This window comes from Vicugna pacos, chromosome 25, assembly GCF_048564905.1.
Source record: "Vicugna pacos chromosome 25, VicPac4, whole genome shotgun sequence".
NCBI classification, from domain to species: domain Eukaryota; kingdom Metazoa; phylum Chordata; class Mammalia; order Artiodactyla; family Camelidae; genus Vicugna; species Vicugna pacos.
The window spans coordinates 29496161-29517342 of NC_133011.1; the positions used below are offsets into that span (position 1 = coordinate 29496161).

The window sequence follows — 21182 nt, forward strand, 5'->3', positions numbered from 1 at the left end:
AAATCACCTTAAGAGACCTCTTCCAGGAAGGATCCCCTGTTGCCAAATTTCCTCAGGATTTATCTAGGTGATCAGACACTGTCAAACGTTCTTCTCAGCATAAAAACCTACTTGAAATACTCACACCCATTAAGCAAGCTATGTAAATTTCCCTCACACTTACTTTGACCTTTATTTCCCAGTCACCTTGGTATGAAAAGTTTTTTTTAAAATAGTCTTTTTTTCCCCAATGGAATCTCAAATGCCACCCCCAGCACATACATACACACCATCACTATGAAAACATCTGGCTATTGTTCACCAGTTTTTTAATTAAAAAAATAATACGCCAAACCAAATACCCCTCACCTTCCACGTTGCCTCCCCTTCCCAAAACATCCAGTGTCTTTCTCTAAAATTTGGTGGTTAGATGATGGTTTTCTAAGATATGTGGGCTAAAGTGTGTTTTGCTGCTTCAGAATTCTCCTGGAAATTTTGTTTTCGTTTTTTTTTAACTTGTTAATTATTTCACATTTCCCATAAATAGCAGCCGTTCTCTGTAGGGTGATGTCTGCTGTGAGTAGTGATGGGGGTTAATTTTCACCACCGTATATGCGGTTAAAGGGCCGCCTGTGAAACACTTTTCTCTCCGGCAATTCCTCTTCTTTCCGCCACTCTGCAGTCAGTGTGATGGAAACTCCTTTTGAGGAACCGCCCCATCCCTCACCGGGCTGGAAATCCTTTGCTCCAGACGCCCCTGCCCCCACCCGACCCGCCGGCCCTCAGCTGGCATCTAGACGCAGCGATCTAGACTGCCAGTAGAGGGCACACTTACTTTACTTTCGCAAACCTGGGGCGCGGATGCAGCCCTGGGAGGGGGCAGGGGAAAGACGTTTTGCAGCAAAACCCTGACAAGGGATTGGTTGCTCCCCGCGTTTGCGGCAAGGCCTGGAGGCTGGAGTAATTTGCAACCTTTAAAACTGAATTGTGCCGTGTGCCTGATTTGGAGGAAGTTACTACTCATTTAACAATTGAACGCCGAGCAGCAAACTCAACGGGTAATAATTTATCTCTAACACAAGCACTATACGCGAGCAGTTTTCTCTGTTTTGGGATGGGGGGAAGGGGCGTAGAAAAGTTTACTTAAAATGCCCTTGAGTGAGAGACCAGAGCTGGGGAAGATTGCCTTTGTTTTTAAGGCCCTAGGATAATGCAGATTAGCAAATCCCGAAGGAGTATGCATTATATATTAAATATAGATTAATGGAGGGAGCGAACAAATTATGTGTCGTCTTGGGTAACATTCTGGGCCGACGTGTACATGAAATGTGTATAGATGCTCGTGGATTATACACATGCACTTTCACCATGGTACTCAGAAAAAAACTTAGAGTCAGTGAACGAGGAAATTAATGGCTGAAACTGGGCCACTTTTTAAATGGCTCAAGGACACCCATACCCCTCCCCCAAAAGGCACAGGTAGTTATACTTGGCTCCTTAGATCAGAATCGATGCACTTTTTTGCGTGCATGATCGCGAGTCCAGTAATATAGAGGAAAGAAGAGCCAGAAAGGAAGTAAACGTCCGGTTGCTCCGAGGAGGAAAGAGTTAACGGTTTTCTTCACCCGGGACTCGGCTGACTCCCCAGGCAGGATCCGCCAGCTCGTCTCCTTCCTTCTTGGGAGTCTGGTCCCGCGGCTCGCGCCCCCCTCCCCAGTATTCTCCCGTCTAGCGCCTTTGATTTCCCCCAAGCTGGAAGCCCCGGAGTGCTGCAAACCGACTCGGGGCGCAGAGCGGATTGGTCTCTTTTCCGAAACCTGGCTACGGAATTGGGAACTCCGAGGGAGAGGCGCGGGGTGTGATGGGGGTGCAGACGGGACGGGAACCCGCAGCGTAGAGTCAGTCCTTGGCGGCGCGCTCCCGCAGTCGTGCTCCCTCCTTACTCCAGCCCCGAAACACGCGAAAGATCTCAGGGATTAGCGCGTCCCGGGGGAACAGCGGGCTCCCGCGGAGATCCGGGTGGCTCTGCGCGGGCGGGGCCGAGGTGGGGGGTAGTCTGCAGCTCTGGCGGCAACGTGGGCGATTCATTCTGGGTGGAAGGTGCCCAGTCGAGATCGCTGTACACACGGAATGCGTAACACCCCCAACAAATGGCATAGGTGTTTATTCATAACGCGCCCTCCAAGTATACGTGGCAATGCGTCGCTGAGATATTTTAATTATTCCAGGCACCATTTTCCTCCCTACCTCTTATCACTTATCCCCATCTACACTAACACCCCCCACACAGAGCGCGCGCCCTTAAATACCCCGTCTTCCTCTCTTCGTAGGACTTATTTTCCAAGCGTTGCCCTTTCCCCGGCCTTAGGGAGGCGCCCGTCTGCCCCGGACGTGCGTGGCGTGGCCGTGGGTACACCATGTATTCTCGGTGCGGAGCACTCAGCTGTTTCGCCCGCGACGCTTTAAGCACGCAGGACCAGTAATGCTGTGTGCCAAACCGAGCGCGGCGCCGGAGGAGCGGGCAGCAGAAAAAGGGACAGGGTTTGAGCGGGAGCAAAAGAAAATGGTAGGCGCGCAGTTAATTCATGCAGCACTCTTACTCTGTTTACATCCGAGAGCTCGGCGCACTGGAGTGCCAGGCTCAAAGGGCTGTCTCCTCCCCCACCCCGGCCCTCCCTCCCCAGCAGCGCCCCTCCCGGGTTCCCAAAGCAGAGGGCGGGGGAGAAAGAAAAAAGATCCTCTCTGGCGAATCCCCGCCCACCGGCCCTTTATAGGCGAGGGTCTGCACGGCTGAGGACCCTCGGGCTGCGCATCTCGCGGCTGCTGCTGCCACCGCAGTCGCCGCGCCCTGGCCGCCGCCTGGCTCCCCAACTGCCTCTGGAAGGGCAGGGCTATTCACGGGCTTGGCGCGAAAAAGAGAACAGAGGGGAGGGACGTGCCTGCTTGTATAAAAGCCGGTTTTCTGGGCTTCAACTGACTCGCTGTAGTAATTCCAGCGAGAGGCAGAGGGAGTGAGCGGGCGGGCGCTTGGAGGCTGGAAGAGTCGAGCCAGCAGAGCGAGCAGAGTCGCGCTCCGAGGACCCGGGGAAGGGGAGATCCGGAGTGAAAGGGGGGCTTCGCCTCCGGCCCGGCCGCCCTCAACCCACTCTTCCCGTCGACCCCTGCCAGCAGTCCGCCACCCTCGCCGCATCCACGAAACTTTGCCCACTGCGGCAGGCGGGCACTTTCCCCTGGAACTTAACAACACCGGAGCGACTCTCCGGACGCGGAGAGGCGATTCTGCCTATTCGGGGAGACGCTTTTCCCTGCCGCTGCCCACGACCCGCTCATCTGAAAGGCGCTCCTCGCCGCCTTTTGGACGCTGGATTTCCTTCGGATAGTGGAAAACCCGGTGAGCACCCGGACCTATTTGTCTTTTAATTTATTTTGGCTACGGCTTTAATGCCGAGATGAGTAGAATGCCTTTTCTCTCATTCCTGCGCTATTGACACTTTCTCAGAGTAGTTGTGGTAGACTGGGGTGGGGTGGAGAGGAACCAGAACTGGGTCGGGGTACAGTGACTTGTCAAGATGGGAGGGGGGAAGGCAGACGAAAAACAGTGGTGCGTTTTTGGAAGTAGCCTTTAGAGGTTTTTTTCTTGTGTCGATGGTCGCTGACCCCGGCCGGTTAGGCATTCTTGGTTTATTGCATTAATTGGTTTTTGCCTTTGGGGGGAAGAAGGGTTGATGTGTGCTTTGCAGTGGGTAGAAAACCCTTTCCATTCTGAGCTCCTTGGAGGAAGAATTACATATTGCATGTGTGAGCAAGAGAGCTCCGCAGCTACTGACTTTTTCCAGCCTGGGAAAGGGCATTTAAATTTCGGCTTACCGCAGTTCTGTCAGCCAGAGACGGACACTGCGGCGCGTCTCGCCCGCTGATCCCCGGCGTTTCCAGTTCGCCCCCGGCTCCTTTTAGAAGTTGGCATTTGACTTTTTAAAAGAATAATAAAATTAAAGATCTTGGTCTACGGAGATGTTAGGACTTGGTGTTAGGGAGGCGCGGGAAAGGGGTGAAGGGAGGCTGGGGCAAAGATGTGTCCAATTCTCCGGAATTATTGATTGGGGGAAAACGAGGACAAATCTCCGCACCCAGCCTTGGCTCCCCTGCCGCCTCTGGTGTACCCACACGGGTGCCCCTGCGCCCCTGAGATGCGGGGGGACGGCAAGGAGCGGGTCTCTGGGCTTTTCCAGAACAGCTGCTACCCTTGGCGGGTGACGGGAAGACGCCCAACTCCGGGCGCGGAGTCGCAGCAGGGTCTCTGGCGCAGTTGCGCCGCGTTTTGAGTATTGAAGGGAGGTGTCCCTGTTATTATTTGACACCCCCTTTTATTTATGGGGGGAGTTTAAGACCCGAGGCTAAACTCGCCACCCCAGCCCGCGAGAGAAAAGAAGAAAAGCCGGCAAAGGAAGGAAGGGGGGCGCGCTGGGGGGTGGGGATGGAGGAGGCGGAGAGGAGAGGTTGGGAGGGGCGGCGGCGCCGGCGGGGGAAGGAGCGCGGCGAGGGCGCGAGTAGGAACGGGTGCGGCGCGGAGCGGAGGGGCCCCGGCGCGGGAGGGGGCCGCGCGCGGCAGCTCTGCCTCGGCGCCTCTCGCCTTCTCCTTCAGGTGGCGCAAAAAATTGCGCTTTGGCGTTTGGCAGCTCGTATTCCCCACTGCCGCCTCCCCCGGCCTGTTAAGGAGGCCAGAGCGGATTTCGATTGCTAGGCGGCTGCGGGGCCAACTCCCGGGCTTCACGCTCCGGCTCCCCGGGAACGGAAGGTCCGTTACCGCTACGGAGCTGGTTCACCAAGTGTGCGTCTCAGATAGCAGGGGGTCCCTCGGAGAGGGTGAAAAGGTGCCCCCCTTTTTTTTGGTCCCCCACCTCCCACCAGCCCCTTTGGGGGCACAGCACTGAAAGGGGAGTGGTTCGGGATTGTGGCGCGCACCGCGCGCTGCGCGGGGTTTCGATACCAACCAAGACCCCTTAACTCAAGACTTGCCCGCCTCTGTGTGCCCCTTCCAGCAGACTGCCGCGATGCCCCTCAATGTCAGCTTCACCAACAGGAACTATGACCTCGACTATGACTCGGTGCAGCCGTACTTCTACTGCGACGAGGAGGAGAACTTCTACCAGCAGCAGCAGCAGAGCGAGCTGCAGCCGCCGGCGCCCAGCGAGGATATCTGGAAGAAATTCGAGCTGCTGCCCACCCCGCCCCTGTCCCCAAGCCGCCGCTCCGGGCTCTGCTCTCCCTCCTACGTTGCGGTCGCGTCCTTCTCCCCCAGGGGAGACGACGACGGCGGCGGCGGCTTTTCCACTGCTGACCAGTTGGAGATGGTGACCGAGCTGCTGGGAGGAGATATGGTGAACCAGAGCTTCATATGCGACCCGGACGACGAGACCTTCATCAAAAATATCATCATCCAGGACTGTATGTGGAGCGGCTTCTCGGCCGCCGCCAAGCTCGTCTCCGAGAAGCTGGCCTCCTACCAGGCTGCGCGCAAAGACAGCAGCAGCCCGAGCCCCGCCCGTGGGCACGGCGGCTGCTCCACCTCCAGCCTGTACCTGCAGGACCTAAGCGCCGCCGCCTCCGAATGCATCGACCCCTCCGTGGTCTTCCCCTACCCGCTCAACGACAGCAGTTCGCCCAAGCCCTGCGCCTCCCCAGACTCCACCGCCTTCTCCCCGTCCTCGGACTCTCTGCTCTCCTCCGCCGAGTCGTCCCCGCGGGCCAGTCCCGAGCCCCTGGCGCTCCACGAGGAGACACCACCCACCACCAGCAGCGACTCTGGTAAGCTGGGACCCCCCAGGCCTGTCTGAGGGGTTGGCTGTTTGTCTGTCCTGTTCTTATCGGCCGCTAATGCAAGGGGCCACTTCCGTTGACTCTGCCTTTTCTCTTTCCTTATATTTGGAAAAGAAATGGCAGGTCTGGAAGGGTCTGGGAGCGCATCATCCCTGAAACCCTGGACTTCGGTATTCCTTCCATCCCTTCTCATAAGACCGCCCTAGTGGCCAGCCTCCTCCTTTCCCCTCCCTCCCCTTAGGAATTTCATTTGGGTTTTTAAATCTTCTAGTTTATCTAGCCACTCAATTCGCTCCCTCTTACCCCTCTTAAGCATTTTAATTGCCCTGATTGGGGGTGGGGGATCTTGATGAGGCTAGAGGATTGATCTCTGCAAGAGTGAATGAATTACCTCCTTCCTCCCTTAACTTCTGAGAAGTTGTTGGAATTTAATGGACTCCAAATCAACAAGAATGAAAAGGCAGGGGACAGACACTGGGCAGCCTCCCACCTGGGCGCTTTGAGCTGCTGAAAGTGCCTTAAAAGTGGGTGGGCTGAGGAGTTGAAATCTTTTCACCCTCTTTTGAACACTCAAAAGCCAATCCTTTCCAAAATTGGATTTCTTTTTTCCTTCCCACACCCCCTAGGACTTTTGGCAAAGCTGCAAGACTTTTTTTTTTTTCTTTTCTTTTTTGCACTTCCAGTAAAATAGGGAGTTGCTAAAGTCATACCAAAGATTCGCAGCTATCATTTGCAACACCTGAAGGGTTCTTGGTAAAGTCCCTTGCAAATAGGAGGTGCTTGGGAATGTGCTTTCCTTTGGGTGTGTCCAGAGCCTCATTAAGTCTTAGGTAAGAATTGGCATCAATTTTGTATCCTGGTAAATGGTAATTTTCTTGTCTGTGCTGTAAACCCAGCTGTCATTTTCCACCCTGAGACTCTGCCTTCACGAGAAGAGCAGAGATGCTTGGCTGGTCCTCATGGGATAACTTTGTGCCAGGGTCCTTTCTTACCTAATAACGCCTTGTATTCACAACGCATTACTTTAATCTGGTCATTGATTGTTTTAAGGAAACCGTTGCTAAATGGGTGATTTCTCTTTCCTTTCTTAAAGAGGAAGAACAAGAGGATGAGGAAGAAATTGATGTTGTTTCTGTAGAGAAGAGGCAGCCCCCTGCCAAAAGGTCGGAATCGGGGTCACCTTCTGCCGGAGGCCACAGCAAACCTCCTCACAGCCCATTGGTCCTTAAGAGATGCCATGTGTCCACCCATCAGCACAATTATGCAGCGCCGCCCTCCACCAGGAAGGACTATCCTGCTGCCAAGAGGGCTAAGTTGGACAATGGCAGGGTCCTGAAACAGATCAGCAACAACAGAAAATGTGCCAGCCCCAGGTCTTCGGACACGGAGGAGAATGACAAGAGGCGGACACACAACGTCTTGGAGCGCCAGAGGAGGAACGAGCTGAAACGCAGCTTTTTTGCCCTTCGTGACCAGATCCCTGAGTTGGAGAACAATGAAAAAGCCCCCAAGGTAGTTATCCTTAAAAAAGCCACAGCCTACATCTTGTCCGTCCAAGCAGAGGAGCAAAAGCTCATTTCAGAAAAAGACGTGTTGCGGAAGAGGCGAGAACAGTTGAAACTCAAACTTGAACAGCTACGGAACTCTTGTGCATAAATTGACCTATTGGAGGAAGGAACTGGAATCATTTGTGAATTCTCACTTGTTACTAAGGGGGAATAAGGAAAAAGGTTTCTTCTGACAAAACTACAGCAACTCTTTACGAATGAACTTTTTTCAAATGCATGTTCAAGTGCAACCTCACAACCTTGGCTGGGTCTTGGGACTAATCCAGTCCCAAGGTTTAGCCATAATGTAAACTGCCTCAGATGGAACTTTGGGCATAAAAGAACTTTTTTTATGCTTGTCATCTTTTTTTTTTCCCCTCTAACAGATTTGTATTTAAGAATTGTTTTTACAAAATCCTAAAGTTTACCCAATTTTCCTATGTAAATATGACCATTAAATGTAAATAACTTTAATAAAACGTTTATAGCAATTATACAAAATTTCATGCCATGTATTATATAAAACATAATTTTTTTATTTAAGTACATTTTTCTTTTTAAAGTTGATTTTTTTCTATTGTTTTTAGAAAAAATAAAATACTTGGCAAATATATAATTGAGCCAAATCTTAAGTTGTGAGTGTTTTGTTTTTCTTTTCTTTCTTTTTTTCTTTTCTCATTCTCTTATTATCAATTACAAATTAACAGAATTTGGCCCTTCCAGGAGTGAGTTTACAAAGATGGGAAAAGGAGTTTTTTAAGAAAGGGTGAGGGTTTTTCTTTGTTCTAATGGGTCTGGGGCCTTAAGGCCTTTAAGTTCTCAGGGTTATAAGATGCTTCCTGGAGATTTGTGATAAGGACCAGAGTTGATACTTCAAAGAATGAAAGGGCTGCTGAGAGGGTTTAGAGGTAGGCAAAAGGGATGCTAGAGGTTAAAGATAACAGTTAAGAATACAAAGAGGGGTGAGGACTGGGGGCTGGGAAGAAGATGAGGAAGAAACCCCCCTCAGTTTCGATTTTCCAGACCGTTCCCCAGTGGTCCTCCAGCTCCATTCCAGCCCCTGGGTTCTGCCTCCTGACAGAGTCGGCAGGGGGACAAAGAGTAGGACCAACATTTGCTGCTTGCTAACCAGATGCTCCGGGAGACAGGTTATTAACTTTATGTCACAAACAAGGAACTAGAGAAGCTCAGAGTGGTTATGTGGCTTCTCTGGCCACACAGTAAAAGGCTGAATCCAGGTACCATGTTTGTTGAAAAACACTTAGCACTTCACTATCATGCCTCAGCTCATCCTGTGTCTCCAGGACTGAGAGAAAGAATGCTTAAGTTTGGGGCCCGATGGACTGACCCAAATAATAACCACATTTATGTGACAGGCATTTTTCTAAGCACTTTCTAATTCCACAGCAACCCTAGGAAAGAGATACTGTTGATTTCCCCATAGTAGGGAAGGAGACTGAAGCACAGAGACCCATCTGTGTACCCAGGTCCATTGATGATGAGTAGGGCCAGGGTTCAAGTGCAGGCAATCTACTGTAACCTGTGCCAGATCGCCCCTCACACGCCGGTGGGAACACACCGGCTGGTCACAAGGACAAGAACAGGAGGGAATCTAGTGGATTATGTGCCTTCAATTTCAACGTTTTAACCTGGTGAGAACTTGGGTCCTCTTTCTTTTTGTTTTGTTTTTGTTTTTGTTTTGTTGTTCGTGGCTTCATTTTTCCTTTCACCGTGAGAAACCCGCAGCTTATTCACTCCTACCTTAGCCTTTTATTTAATGAAATGAAATTCCCCAGTTGCTCCTGAGAAGCAGCCAGTCTGGAAGTGCTACTGTTCAGCTCATAAAATAAAACATCCTTACTCTTCGTCATGTGAGTCATAATTTTGGAAACGACAAACTCTCCTTCCTTCCAACCTCGCTCACACACGGACACTCATGACACATGCTCATCATTAGAACATGAAAAGGCATTTTGGAATGGAGATACCATTAATTATATAAGCCTTTGAAAACTGCACGGTCCAAACCAGAAACCTGAACGCTGACTATACAGGCAAATGGAAGTTACTATCACTGTTCTAATAATCTCATTGTCTCAGCCTCAGAGTAGATCTTCAGATCTTTGTACTCACTTGGGGATTTTAATCCACCATGACCCATAAATCAATAAATAATTACTGTCTTTGGCTCTGACGCTTAGAATAATTTATTCAAGTCCTTAATGTCTTTCTTGATCCTTTCTTCTGGATCCTAAGTCCTACCCTAATCGCTTCAAGCTGTCACACCCTACATCCTAAATTCAAAGGGAGATAAAATCCACAGAAGTTGAGTAGTTCAAAGTGTTACAGAAGCGGGGGCGATCTTAAACGATTCACCGTTTGCCCCTTTGTGGCTGGAGTACAGCCCTGGAGTGACTCACTTGGGAACGGGGAAGGTGTTAGTTTGAATCACTAAGTCCCGGCAAGCTTGTGGAATAGGAGAGAGTGTTCCTCACTCGAAAAACAACTCCTAGTTCCAAATGATCAGGAAATAACTTCCGGGATGCAGAGCTTGGCTGTGGAGATGAAAGGAAACCACTCCGACAACAGAATCGGCCCCCCTCTTAGCTTTATGAAGCCTGGACACGGTCTGAAAACAGAACAGATGCCAACTTCTTTCCAGAAAATCAGGCTGACCTTGACCCCAACACAAACTGGCCTTCAGAGCCAATCCAGCGAGTCCCCAGGGTTTATGCCATTGTGTAATCTATGTAGATAACAATAATCAAGAATTGGAGATGGAGGGGTGGAGCTTCCAATCTGGTCGAGAATACACAGGAAGGAATAAGCTAATATTAACTCTGCCTTTGACCCAGGACACTGTCCAGGAATTAATGACGGCCCCAAGTCATCAACTGCCCTGGGTAGTTTTGTCTAGGGCTAGAATGTATGAAGAGCAAGTGTTATTTCATACTGTCATTTGGAAGCAACAAAGGCGATCCACATTCTAAAAACAGTCAATCAAAGTTTTAAATTAGTAAAGTTCCCACACGCTCAGCCTAATACTTCGGCTCCTCACAGCTACAGCATGGAAGTGGAGTTCTCTGCCGGCCTTTAAGACAACGCTTGGGAAAGCGGACAAAATAATCTGGTTAGGGGATTCTCTGTGGTTTGATTGCAATCGTTGATGATTGGCTCAGTCAATAATAGTTGTTTAGCGTACAAGCTAAGGACCCCTGAAACATCATACATGCAACGTAACTCTTCAGTTAGAAGAGGCTGAAGGGTGTCCCCCAATACCATCTGGAATGCACTAGGAGCTTTACTAAATGTTCCTCTTTTAGGGATATGGGCCATTACACGCCTCTGCCAAAGGAGAAGGGGTAGACACGAGCTAATAGGATGAGAACAGGGACCTGTTTAAAAAAAAACAAAACTAAGCTAAAAAGACTCCACCACTCACCACTAAAGACATAGCTGTAATCTTCCTCTAGTCAGAATCCTTCAGGGGAGAGCCTAGACTCATTTCAAATGTTGTAGAAACACCCAAGAATGTTCGCTTTGCCAAGCTGGCTTGAGATGAGTCCAAATGACTCTGAGTTGATTTCTCACTTGGTTTTTAATTTCATTTCTTTCAATATCAGTCTACACTAAGCTCTTTAGGAAGACACGGTTGAGAGCAACAAGCGTTAATGGGCTGTAGATCTTCTGAGGGTAAAAGGAATGTTCTTTGTGTTCACACAATGCCTGGGAGCTCAGCCACTATTCCTGACACTTTCTTCCCATTGTCACCCCATCAGCCCACGGGGGATAAAACAGGGCCGTGCAGTCAGGGCTCTCCAGGTTGGGGAAGGAGTGGGAGTAACCTCATACCCCTCCTATCTGCCACACCCTGCATCTCAGTGGATGCGCACAGCAGCCTGGCTGGGGAGCGATTTTTGAATGTGACAATACTGAAGTTTAAACAAATTCAGTAGGTCTTCCAAAGTCACACGGGCACCACCAATAAAAGCAACCATCATAGTAGTTAATGTGAGTATAGCATGTGCTAAACACTTTACAGGCATTATCTTTTTTCATTCTGAAAGCAACTCTTAGGAGGGAAATTCAATCATCGCTAATCCCTATTTTACACATAAGGGGATTGAAACTTTGAGAGATTAATTTGCCTGCATTCAAAGAGCTGGCCAAATGGTGAGAAGGGGAATTATTCGTTTGTTCATAAATATTTATTGAGCACCTACTGTGTGCCCACACTGTGTTGGGGGTGTGAAAAGATGCTAAGATAAATGAGATAGGTAAGGTTTTAGCCCTGAGTCGCTTATGGACTAGTGGAAAACAAGAGAAACAAAAGCAATTAGACTCTGAGTTATTTTACAAACACTGCTAGAGTGTTTACTATGTAGCAGGAAGGGATTGAAGCTCTGGGAGCTGCTGAAGACCAGTCCCTTCCCCCAGGGAAAATGGAATCAAGGAAAAAGCCCAGGAAATGCTGGAAGAGGAACAAGGGAGAAGACTGTCAGAGGGATAAAGGGAAGCTGGGAAAAAAAGACTGTAACTGGAGCCCAGGAGGAAGCTCTTCCACTGGAAGCGTCAGAGGCAGCAAGAGAACGCGCAGAGAATGGTCCACAGGGCTTGGCAATATGGAAGCATCTTCTTGGCCACACCTCCCCAGTGGGACAGCAGCTCCATCCACCCAAGAGCCTTCTGCTCCTCCATTCCTTTCATTCAATCCATCACTTGAAACAGCTGCCTAATCATTCTCCCAGCACCCAGCCCTCCTGCCATGCCTTCTCCAGGAGTTCCCAAAGTGTGCTTCCTGGACCATCAGCACCAACACCGCCTGTGAATTTGTTGCAAATGCAAGCACGCTGTCCCCCTGAATTAGAATCTCAGGAGATGGGCCCCAGGAAACTGTTTCAACAAGTTCTCCAGGGCTTGAAAAAGTTGAGAACTACTGCCTTCTTCATCCCATCACTGCCACTACCCAGATCTTTCTAGTCACAAGTGTGATTTTGCCCACCTCTACTGCTTAAATCCCTTCAGGGGGTCCCTGCTACCCTCTGGATGAAGTCCAAACCCGTCTTACACCTCCAAGGTCCTCCGTGCACTGGCTTCCACTGACTTGAGGTCTCATCACTGCAGTTCCCCTATATCCTGGGAGCTTTTTCAAACACTTTGTTCCCTCTGCTCAAAACACTGTTGACACACCACCCAGCCCACACCAAGCCCACAAGCCCAGCCGTCTCTTGTCCATCCTCCATCACTCATCTCGCGGTATTCTCTGATCACTAGGCAAGACTCCCTAAGAGACTGGGATTGGCAGCCTAAACACTCTTCACTCTTTATAGAAATTGCTCATTTTTCCTTGAGGAATGTAATCACATCAGTCCTGTTCACCAGGTGCCAACATAAATGCCTGGCATCCATCAATGATTCAACAATTCTTAGGTGAATGGCTGAATGAAGAGCCATTTTAATGGTCGTGTGGACCTTGAAAGTGAGGGGGAGGCAAAGTAGAAACAAAGAGTCTCAACAACCTTTTTAAGAAGCATAACTCTCAGCATAAGGAAAGAGATGGATACATCAAGCAGAGACAGAGATCTGTATTTGCATTACTATATATATTACTATATATAAAACAGACAAACAGCAAGGACCACTCTATAGCACAGGGAACTATATTCAGTTTCTTGTGATGAGCTGTAATGGAAAAGAACCTGAAAAAAATATATATATATATACACACACACACACACACATATATATGTGTGTAACTGAATTTCTTTGCTGTGCACCTGGAACTAAAATTGTAAATTGACTCCACGTCACTAAAAAGTTAGACTTTTTTAAAAAAAGGATTTGTGTTTGGTTTGATTTGCTGTATCTTGATTCTATCTTATTGAGGATAAAGAGATAATTAGTTTGTATGCTGAGGGGATAAAGTTGGGAGGGGAGAACTGAAGATACAGGAGAAAAGTGGGGACGTCGCTAGATGTAAGCACCTTAAGGGCAACTTCCCACTTCATCTACCTGATGTCCGAACTCTGAAGGCTGCGTGCAGGGTGTGAGTGGGCTGAGGTGAGAGGGGGATGCCTTCCTGAACGTGGCCACTCCTTCAGAGACAGATGCTTCCCGCATCTCTCCCGGGTGTGACGTCAGAGGCTCCCAGAACCCTCTGTTCCTGCTCTGTCCCAGGGCATGTTCATCTGTGCAGAAATAGCCTGTTTAATGCTCTTTTTCTCTTGCTAGACTCGAAACTCGTTGAGGACACGTAGCGTGACTTTCTCCATCATTGTACCCAGCAGGACAGGCACAGTTTCCAGCATATAAAATTGTGCTGAATGAGTGAATGAGTGTATCGACCCGTGAATGGGTGAATGTATTTCCCATATACTTTTAAGTGTCTCCTTCCCAGAGTAGTCCATCTCTTTTTCAACCAGTTCAATCCAATGCTCTGTGCTCAGCTCATGTCACATCTATCCCCCCAGTGATGTCAACCTAATTCATTCCAGACAGCAGAAGCCTGAGCGGAAGAATCTATCAGTCAGGATCTGTAGGTGGCAAGCAACAGAAATTCAGTTTAACCTGGTAAAATATAGAACAGGGTTTGGGAGTGGGAGGGGGAGGAAGGCATACAATTAGTTTATGTAACTGAAAAAGCCCAAGGGTGACTGGATCTAATGCCTCAAACAGTGGCTTCAGGATTCTTTCCGTATCTTCATCTCAGTCAGGATCTCCCCACCCGCAGCAAAGATGGATGCATAGACTCCTCAGAGAAGGAGGATCCCCTTTCCTCTCGAGGAAAAGCCTCAGAAAGGGTTCCGATTGGTCTCCTGAGCTCACGGGCCCACCCCAAGGCTGACTGATCAGCGTGGTTCCCAGTGCTCCTCCTCTGGTAGAGTGTGACTGACAGCCCCATCCAGCAGGGGAAAGGCGACTCCCGAAATGCAATGATGGGCAAAAAGAGCAGGGTTCCCTGGGCAATTGTGGTGCTGAGCTCCTCAGAGTTGCATGGAAGAGGCCAGATGTTTTAAAAGCCTGACTAATTCCCAAAATCACCTGAGGGTCTTCTGACCAAAGATCCACCTCAGAGCTACTAAACCAGAATGTCCAGGGTGTGGCGGAGTCTGGGATCCTGTATTATTTCAAAAGTTCCACAAGTGATGGGGAGGAAGACACAGATTTGCGAACTCATTTGAGCTTCAGTCTGGCTGTGCCACCAGCGTGCTGTGTGACACAGAGCAAATGACCTTGCTGCTCTGAGCCCGACTTTGCCGATTTGCAGGGAGAAAAGGAAATGAAGAGGAGGCTGGCAGGACAGGGGGACTCACACTGCTCTCCCAGGGCTGTTAAGAGAATTAAAGGAGGTAATATATGAAAAGTGGTCCAGCACAGATTCAGTAACTGAGAATTTCCTCTTTCTCTTCCTTCTCTCTCACCCTCCATTTCTAACGCATCACCAAATCCTTTGGATTCTGCCTCCTGACTACCTCTCAGCTCTGTCCCCAGGTCTCCTTGCCCACTGCCACAAACTCTCTCTGCCCGCCACGATCTGGTTCCAGAAGCTTCTCACTGCCCCTACTCTGGTCTCCTCGAAGGAACAGGAGTAGTCTTCTTAAAAAGGCAACAGACCAGGTCGCTCCCTGACACACAAGAATTCAGTGTCTCCCTTTACTCTGACCCTAAAGGACAAATATCGCTGCACCTCTTCATGACCCTCCCCGACTTACCTGTCCAGCCTGTTGCAGTATCACTCCTTGCAACTTTATTGAGGCAATTTGCATTTTTTCTGAAATGCCAGACACATTCCCTCCTCTGGAGCTCTGCTCTTGCTCAGCCCTCAGCCTGAATGATGTTCATCACACACGTTCCGTGTCTCATTTTGAATGTCACCTCTTCCGGGAAGCCCCCTCTGATCTCTGCTCCCTCAGTTCCCTTTTCCATGCTTTTGTCCACGATAGGAATAAGAGTTAAGCACAGTGGCACCCTTCTCATGCACCATGTTATTTGCCCAGTTTACTTTTGTTTGTTTATTTGTTTGTTTTTGTATTTCTTTCTTTCTTTTTCCTGATTTATTTTATCTCACAACATCCTCATGAGATGAAAACACTCACTTGCTCATCATACACTTCAGGGTACTGAGACTTAGCGTCATCAGGTAACTTTCTCAAGGTCATATAGCAAAGCAGGGTCAGAGCAGCGATTCAGCCCCAGGGCACATCTTTGCCTCTCGGGGTGGGAACCATCACCAGATTCCCCTGGGGCCAGTCGGGCACCTTGGGATTGTTTCTCCAGGAGACATGCAGGCCCCTGTCTCTCACACTAGGTCGCCATTTCCCCCACCTCTCAAATCTCCCTCCCAGACACTGAGACCGAGGCCTTCTCCACAGTCAGTTTGAAAACCTGTCGTGGGGTATCTCCCGTGCAGGCCTGGAAACATCACCAGCAGGCCTCTCCTGGGCAGCGGGCTCCTCAGAAAGTGGTCTCTGCTTTGAGGGAGTCAGTGCTGTGAGCCTGCGGGTGGGAGGATTACCTAGAAGGAAATGAGAGCAGTGGGAGCTGCCCAGGGCTCAGGAACATTCTGGAAGGAAAGCCCCTAAGATCATGTGAGCTGACCATCTTCCTCTGCTGATAAAAAGTTGAGGTGGTGGAGGGGAAGGTCTGTGGGCAGAACACACAGGTTTTCCGGAGCAGGATGCAGGGTCTTCTGGGGCCTCGTGGCAGTGGGGCCGCAGACCTCCTCTCCCCTTCTTTGGGTGGTGCACCCCACCTCCTTTTGGAATTTCCTCTTACCCAATGTAGGTGGTCTCGGTAGGTCCTAGGGAGTGCCCTGGCCTCTTCCAGCCATGGAGATGCCCAGGGGGAGGCTAAGCAGATTTTTTTTTTTTCTCCTGGGACTTTGAGTCTTGACTGGAGTGAACCAGGAACAGAACATAGAGGTTTGAACGCATTCTTTCTGGTCGCTCACTGTCCCTAAGGAGACCCAGCTGCCTAGCTCTGGAGGTGCTTAGCGTTGCCTGTGTCAAGCCGGTCTCCACCCTGGCTTCCCAGGTCTCCATCAGTCCTGGGAACTCTCCAATGGCCTTCTAGAAAATGAGGTTTAGGATTAAATGAGTCAGTAGGAGTTTCTGTTTCTTGTAAATAAAATGACAGACCATTCTTCAAGTTTTCCCCATAATATCATATTGCCTTGCTCTGGGGACAAGACAACAACAACCTCCCTTCCACCAAAAAAAAAAAAAAAAAAACCAACAACAACAACAACAACAACGCAAAGAGACAGGGGCCGGAAAGCCATAACAAGATCTAAACACAATCAAATCCTGGGCCGTAACATCTGAGTCGTGTCTCAACGTCTGCATATTTTGTTCTTTGATTATCTACAATTAGGGATGATTTGTTCTGGGGTTCAGGCTGTCTGGAGGCTGCAGTGTCTCCTCTCTTACTGTCTAGAAGTTCTTCCTCTAAGCAAACCCAAACAAACTCTGCACAGCTTCAGCGCAATTCTTTTTTTTTTTTTTCTAACTCCTATTTAAGAACTAGTTACTTTGTGACAGGCATTGTGCTAAGGGTTTCACATGTATCATTTCATCACCTGAACAGTTCTACAGATTATGCACTATTATTGGCTCCGTTGCACTGAAGGAAAAAAACTGGTCCTCAGAGAAAGACGGGGAGGGGATGGCAAATGAATTGTCAAGGTCACAGAGCTGACAGGTGGTAGACCTTAGATGTCAGTCTACTTTGTTTCAACTCCAGAAGCCCTGCTTTAAAGCCCTAAGCTGAATTGTCTGGGACTGGCCCAGAGACACCTCGTTCAAGTGGTTCTCAATCAGGAAACCTCCCTGAGGTAGCAAAGCTGAGTAGCAGAATCTCATATTTGTGATATGATCATTTCATACTTGAAAAGTTGAAAAAAAAAAAAACCAATCCCCAGTTGTTCTTTTTTTTTAAATACAAACCAGGACACCATTGAGATTGAAAAAGGCTGAGGCCAATGATCAGGTCTGGGTGTCCCCCTGGCAGATCCAGATTTGTGATCACTGTTTCACAGGTGAGGAAACTTAGCCTCAGGTAGAGTAGGATCTCGGAGCCAGTAAGTGGTAGAGTCGGAACTGGACCCCTCAAGGAAGAAGGGAGTTATTCAGCACACCCCCATGTGACTTTTCTGAGAGCCCGGGGTCTTCTAATCTTTCAAATCTTGCTTCTATCAGGAAGCCCTTCCAGATTAACCACCGTTGATTCTTTTGCGTCACCTTGGACTACTCAGTGTTCTCTTGATGATAAGCTGTCTGTGCTTTTCCAGGTGGGTGGGTGTGCAGACAGTCCTTGCTTTGCATGGTTCCATGTTAACCGAAACTGGACCTCAGTTACCACAGACCCTGCAAAGTGAGGACAATTCTGATAGACACGAGTTTCAGTTAGCACCGTGCCTTGCCAAGCGAGGAGTGCCTGCATTCTGTCTTTCTCCTACGATGCTATGCTCGATTCTTGGGGCCACCAAAACAAGTGACCCCAAACTGGGTGGCTGATAGAACAGAAATACATTCACATGTGTGTCAGCTGAGCCATGCTACCTCTGAAGGCTCTAGGGGAGAGTTCTTTCTGGCCTCTTCCTAGCTTCTGGTGACCAAATTACTGCAATCTCTGACATTCCTCCACTTGGAGATGCATCAGTCTAGTCTCTGCCGTCATCTTCACATGGCCTCTCCCCTGCATTTGTGCATATCTTTGTGTCTGCCCTCCTCTTCTTATAAGGACACCAGTCATTGGATCTGGGGTCCCCCCAATCCAATATGATGTCATCTTAACTAATCCCATCTGCAGAGATGCTATTTCCAAACAAGGTCACATTCTGAGATTCCTGGTGGACATGAAATCTGGGGGAACACCATTCAGCCCGGTGCAGGTGAGTAAGCATCTCTAGAACTGGATTTGTGGCATCCATCAACTCTGCTTTCATGCCCAAATGCAGGAGTGCACTCAGTAGGCCCTCAATGAGGCTGGCTGGACCCACGGACGAGGGCAGAGCTGACGGAGGGCAGCCATGAACTCAGTTCACGGGAGGCCGGTTTTCTCTGCACAGCAAACTGCTCCCAAGCCCCCTTCCTTCCTTTTTCTACGTGGCTTTCTCTTCCCGCCTGCCACCCACCCTCTTTCCTTCCTCCTCCCGGCCACGAATGGCTGGACCCACAGGCAGTTCCGGAGAAGGTGCGTGGGTGCATGTTTTCCTGAGGGGACCAACTCCCTCTCCATTCGGTGCCTCTAGTGTCCTCACTTCGAACTCCCTCACTCCCCGAGCATTTCTTCACTCTGCTCTTTGAGGGTGCCAGGTCATCAGCGCCTGCTCCCCTGGAAAACCTGAACTAAATTCTCGGCTCTCAGCCAAATATCCTCTTTGAGCCACACCCCCTTCTGACTTTTTTTTCTCTAGAAGCCCCAAGTGAAAAATTTCCTCATTGCAAGGGCTACCCGTGTCTTCCTTTTTCTGTAGTTTCTGATACCAGTTCACTTTTTTTAAAGAAAAATTAATAGCATGTTGTCACTTCACAAGGTTTTACTGTGAGCCAAGCAGTGTGCCAAATATACCACACACTTCATATCACTTCTTTTTTTTTTTTTTTGTAAGTTGATGTTTTTCTTAATTTTTTTATTGGGGTAAAGTTGATGTACATAATTATGTAAGCTTCAGACGTACAATATAGTGATTCATAATGTTTAAAGGTTGTAGTCCATTTATAGTTATAAAATATTGCCCACGTGGTACAATATATCCTTGTAGCTTATTTATTTATTTTTCACTGAAGTATAGCTGATATGTAACATTATATAACTTCCAGGGGTACAATATGGTGATTCACAATTTTTAAAGGTTATACCCCATGGATAGTTATTGTAAGATATTTGCTGTATTCCCTGTGTTGCACGAAATATTCCTGTAGCTGATTTTATACCTAATATTTTGTACCTCTCAATCCCCTACCGCTACACATCCCGTGCTCTTGACACGATAGGAGATGAGGTTTTGAGCCACTGTGTAGTTTACCCAAGGTCAGGCAGCGACCACAAGGCGGAGTCAGAATTTGAACCCATGTCCATCAGGTTCCACAGCACTTTCTCTTCACCATGCTAGGGTTAAGGAAGGAATCCTTGGAGATTTTCTTCCTTTAAATTGCTTGCCAACCAAGCTTCCGGAAAATGAATGAGACTGTTGAGTGTAATCTGTCACTTTCTTTAAAGAGTTAAGCCAGTTCTTCCCACTTCCCATCTCTTCTGAAATCATTGAGGGGTGGAGTTGCCCTTAAAAAGGAACCCTGCAGACCAAGTGACAGCCTGCAGATCTTCAGCAAAGATTCTCTTGGAATCAGTTTTTCTCAGAGCAGCTGCTTTGGGCTTCTGGGTGCAATAACTGAAGCCCTAAAATGCAAACTTCTCACAATTTCAAGAAGCTTGTTGGCAGGTTTCCACTGAACTTGATTCAGCATTGCTGGGGACAACCAGCTAGTGTAGCCTCAAATCAGAGTCAGCTAACAGCCTCACATACCAGACAACCCCATCCTGGTAAATTTCTTGCAGTTTCACGAGCAAACTGGCTCACTCCTGTTTCTTTAAACCTGCTATTCCCTCTGCCAAACACCTCCACAAGGATCCAGCTTGTCTGAGAGTGTGTCCTTCAAGGCACCACAGCACCAGGAAGGCACTCCCCCCCCACCCTAGAGGAGTCCTCATCTGAACCCCAAAGCAGCTCCCTGATGGTTCACTCTCAGGGTAGTAGTGAGGAGGGGTTTCACCCCTCGCCCCAGATCTACTAAGTCAGGAGCTCTAGGGTGGAGCCTGGGAAATTTGCATCTTAACAAGTTCTCCAAGCTCCTGGGAAGATGTCCTAGGCTGAGTTTCCCAGCTTCCCAGAGTCATTGCTTCATCTTCAAAAATTTTATCCTGCACTTTAAAAAAATTAAACAAACATTTACATGGGGCTTCCTGTGTTCCAGGCACTGTGCGCATTTCACATGATCAGCTCACATCAGAGTCAGGACAACCCTAGTGAGGAAGATACAAGATTATCCCTATTTTGCAGATAAGGAAACTGAGGCACAAAGAGATTAAGAAAGCAGTTCAAGATTACCCATGGAGTAAGTGGCAGAGCTGGCTTATCTGTGGATTTCTTTCTTTAAATCACTCATGTTTTAAATCTAAATAATTTATTTGAATTTAATGTAAAATCTATGAAGGCCAAGATTTTCGGCTGTTTGTACACTTCTGGACAATCAGAGGCTAAAATAGTGCCTGCCAGGCACATGGTAACCATCACTATATATTTGTTAAATGAATGAATGAAAAAATGAATAAGAATGGAAACATTTGATGTGAGATTGAGGAGTTGGATATATGTACTTTTTATCATTCTCACTACAAATATACTGACATAATTATTGCTATTTTAAAAGTGTGTACACCTAAAATCATGTCACATTACTGGGGGAGGGGTCGGTGTAGCTCAGTGGTAGAGCACATGCTTAGCCTACACGAGGTTCTGGGTTCGATCCCCAGTTCCTCCATTAAAAATTTTTTTTAAAAAAACTCTTAATAAATAAATAAGTAAAAAGAAAATAATGTTATATTTCTATACTGGTATCTCTACCCCAGTTTGGGAAGCTGTGGGCTTGAACTTTCCACAGCTGGTTGTCATTTTTCCCTTCTACACTGTGAGCTCCTGAAAATGGGAACTGGATTTATTCATCTTTGCATCCCTGTGTCTGGGGTAAAAGTCAATTATTGCCTGCTGCATTCTTGCCAGAGGGAGTTGACTTTAGACTTGATGAAATCTAAATCCTTTCAAGTCCTTTAAGATTGGGA

General features: G+C 48.4%; 1 protein-coding gene across 2 annotated transcripts; it reads left to right on the forward strand.

Annotated features, from left to right (window-relative positions):
• The first annotated feature begins 2753 nt into the window (after window positions 1-2753).
• On the forward strand, window positions 2754-7969 carry MYC (MYC proto-oncogene, bHLH transcription factor). Of its 2 annotated transcripts, none has more exons than XM_006208009.3 (3): window positions 2754-3370; window positions 5022-5784; window positions 6890-7969. In XM_006208009.3, exons 2-3 carry the CDS (start codon window positions 5031-5033, stop codon window positions 7450-7452), a joined length of 1317 nt encoding a protein of 438 aa, XP_006208071.1. In that variant the 5' UTR covers window positions 2754-3370; window positions 5022-5030; the 3' UTR covers window positions 7453-7969. The 2 variants fall into 2 exon arrangements, with proteins under 2 accessions (XP_006208071.1, XP_006208072.1); XM_006208010.4 differs by having other exon boundaries at window positions 2788-3370; window positions 5019-5784.
• The last annotated feature ends 13213 nt before the right edge of the window (window positions 7970-21182 follow it).

Excerpts from the sequence above, each read along its gene's own strand:
- MYC (XM_006208009.3), top strand. The coding sequence starts at position 5,031 with ATGCCCCTCAATGTCAGCTTCACCAACAGGAACTATGACCTCGACTAT. Across the intron at positions 5,785-6,889 it reads CACCACCAGCAGCGACTCTG|AGGAAGAACAAGAGGATGAG; the intron begins GTAAGCTGGGAC and ends CCTTTCTTAAAG.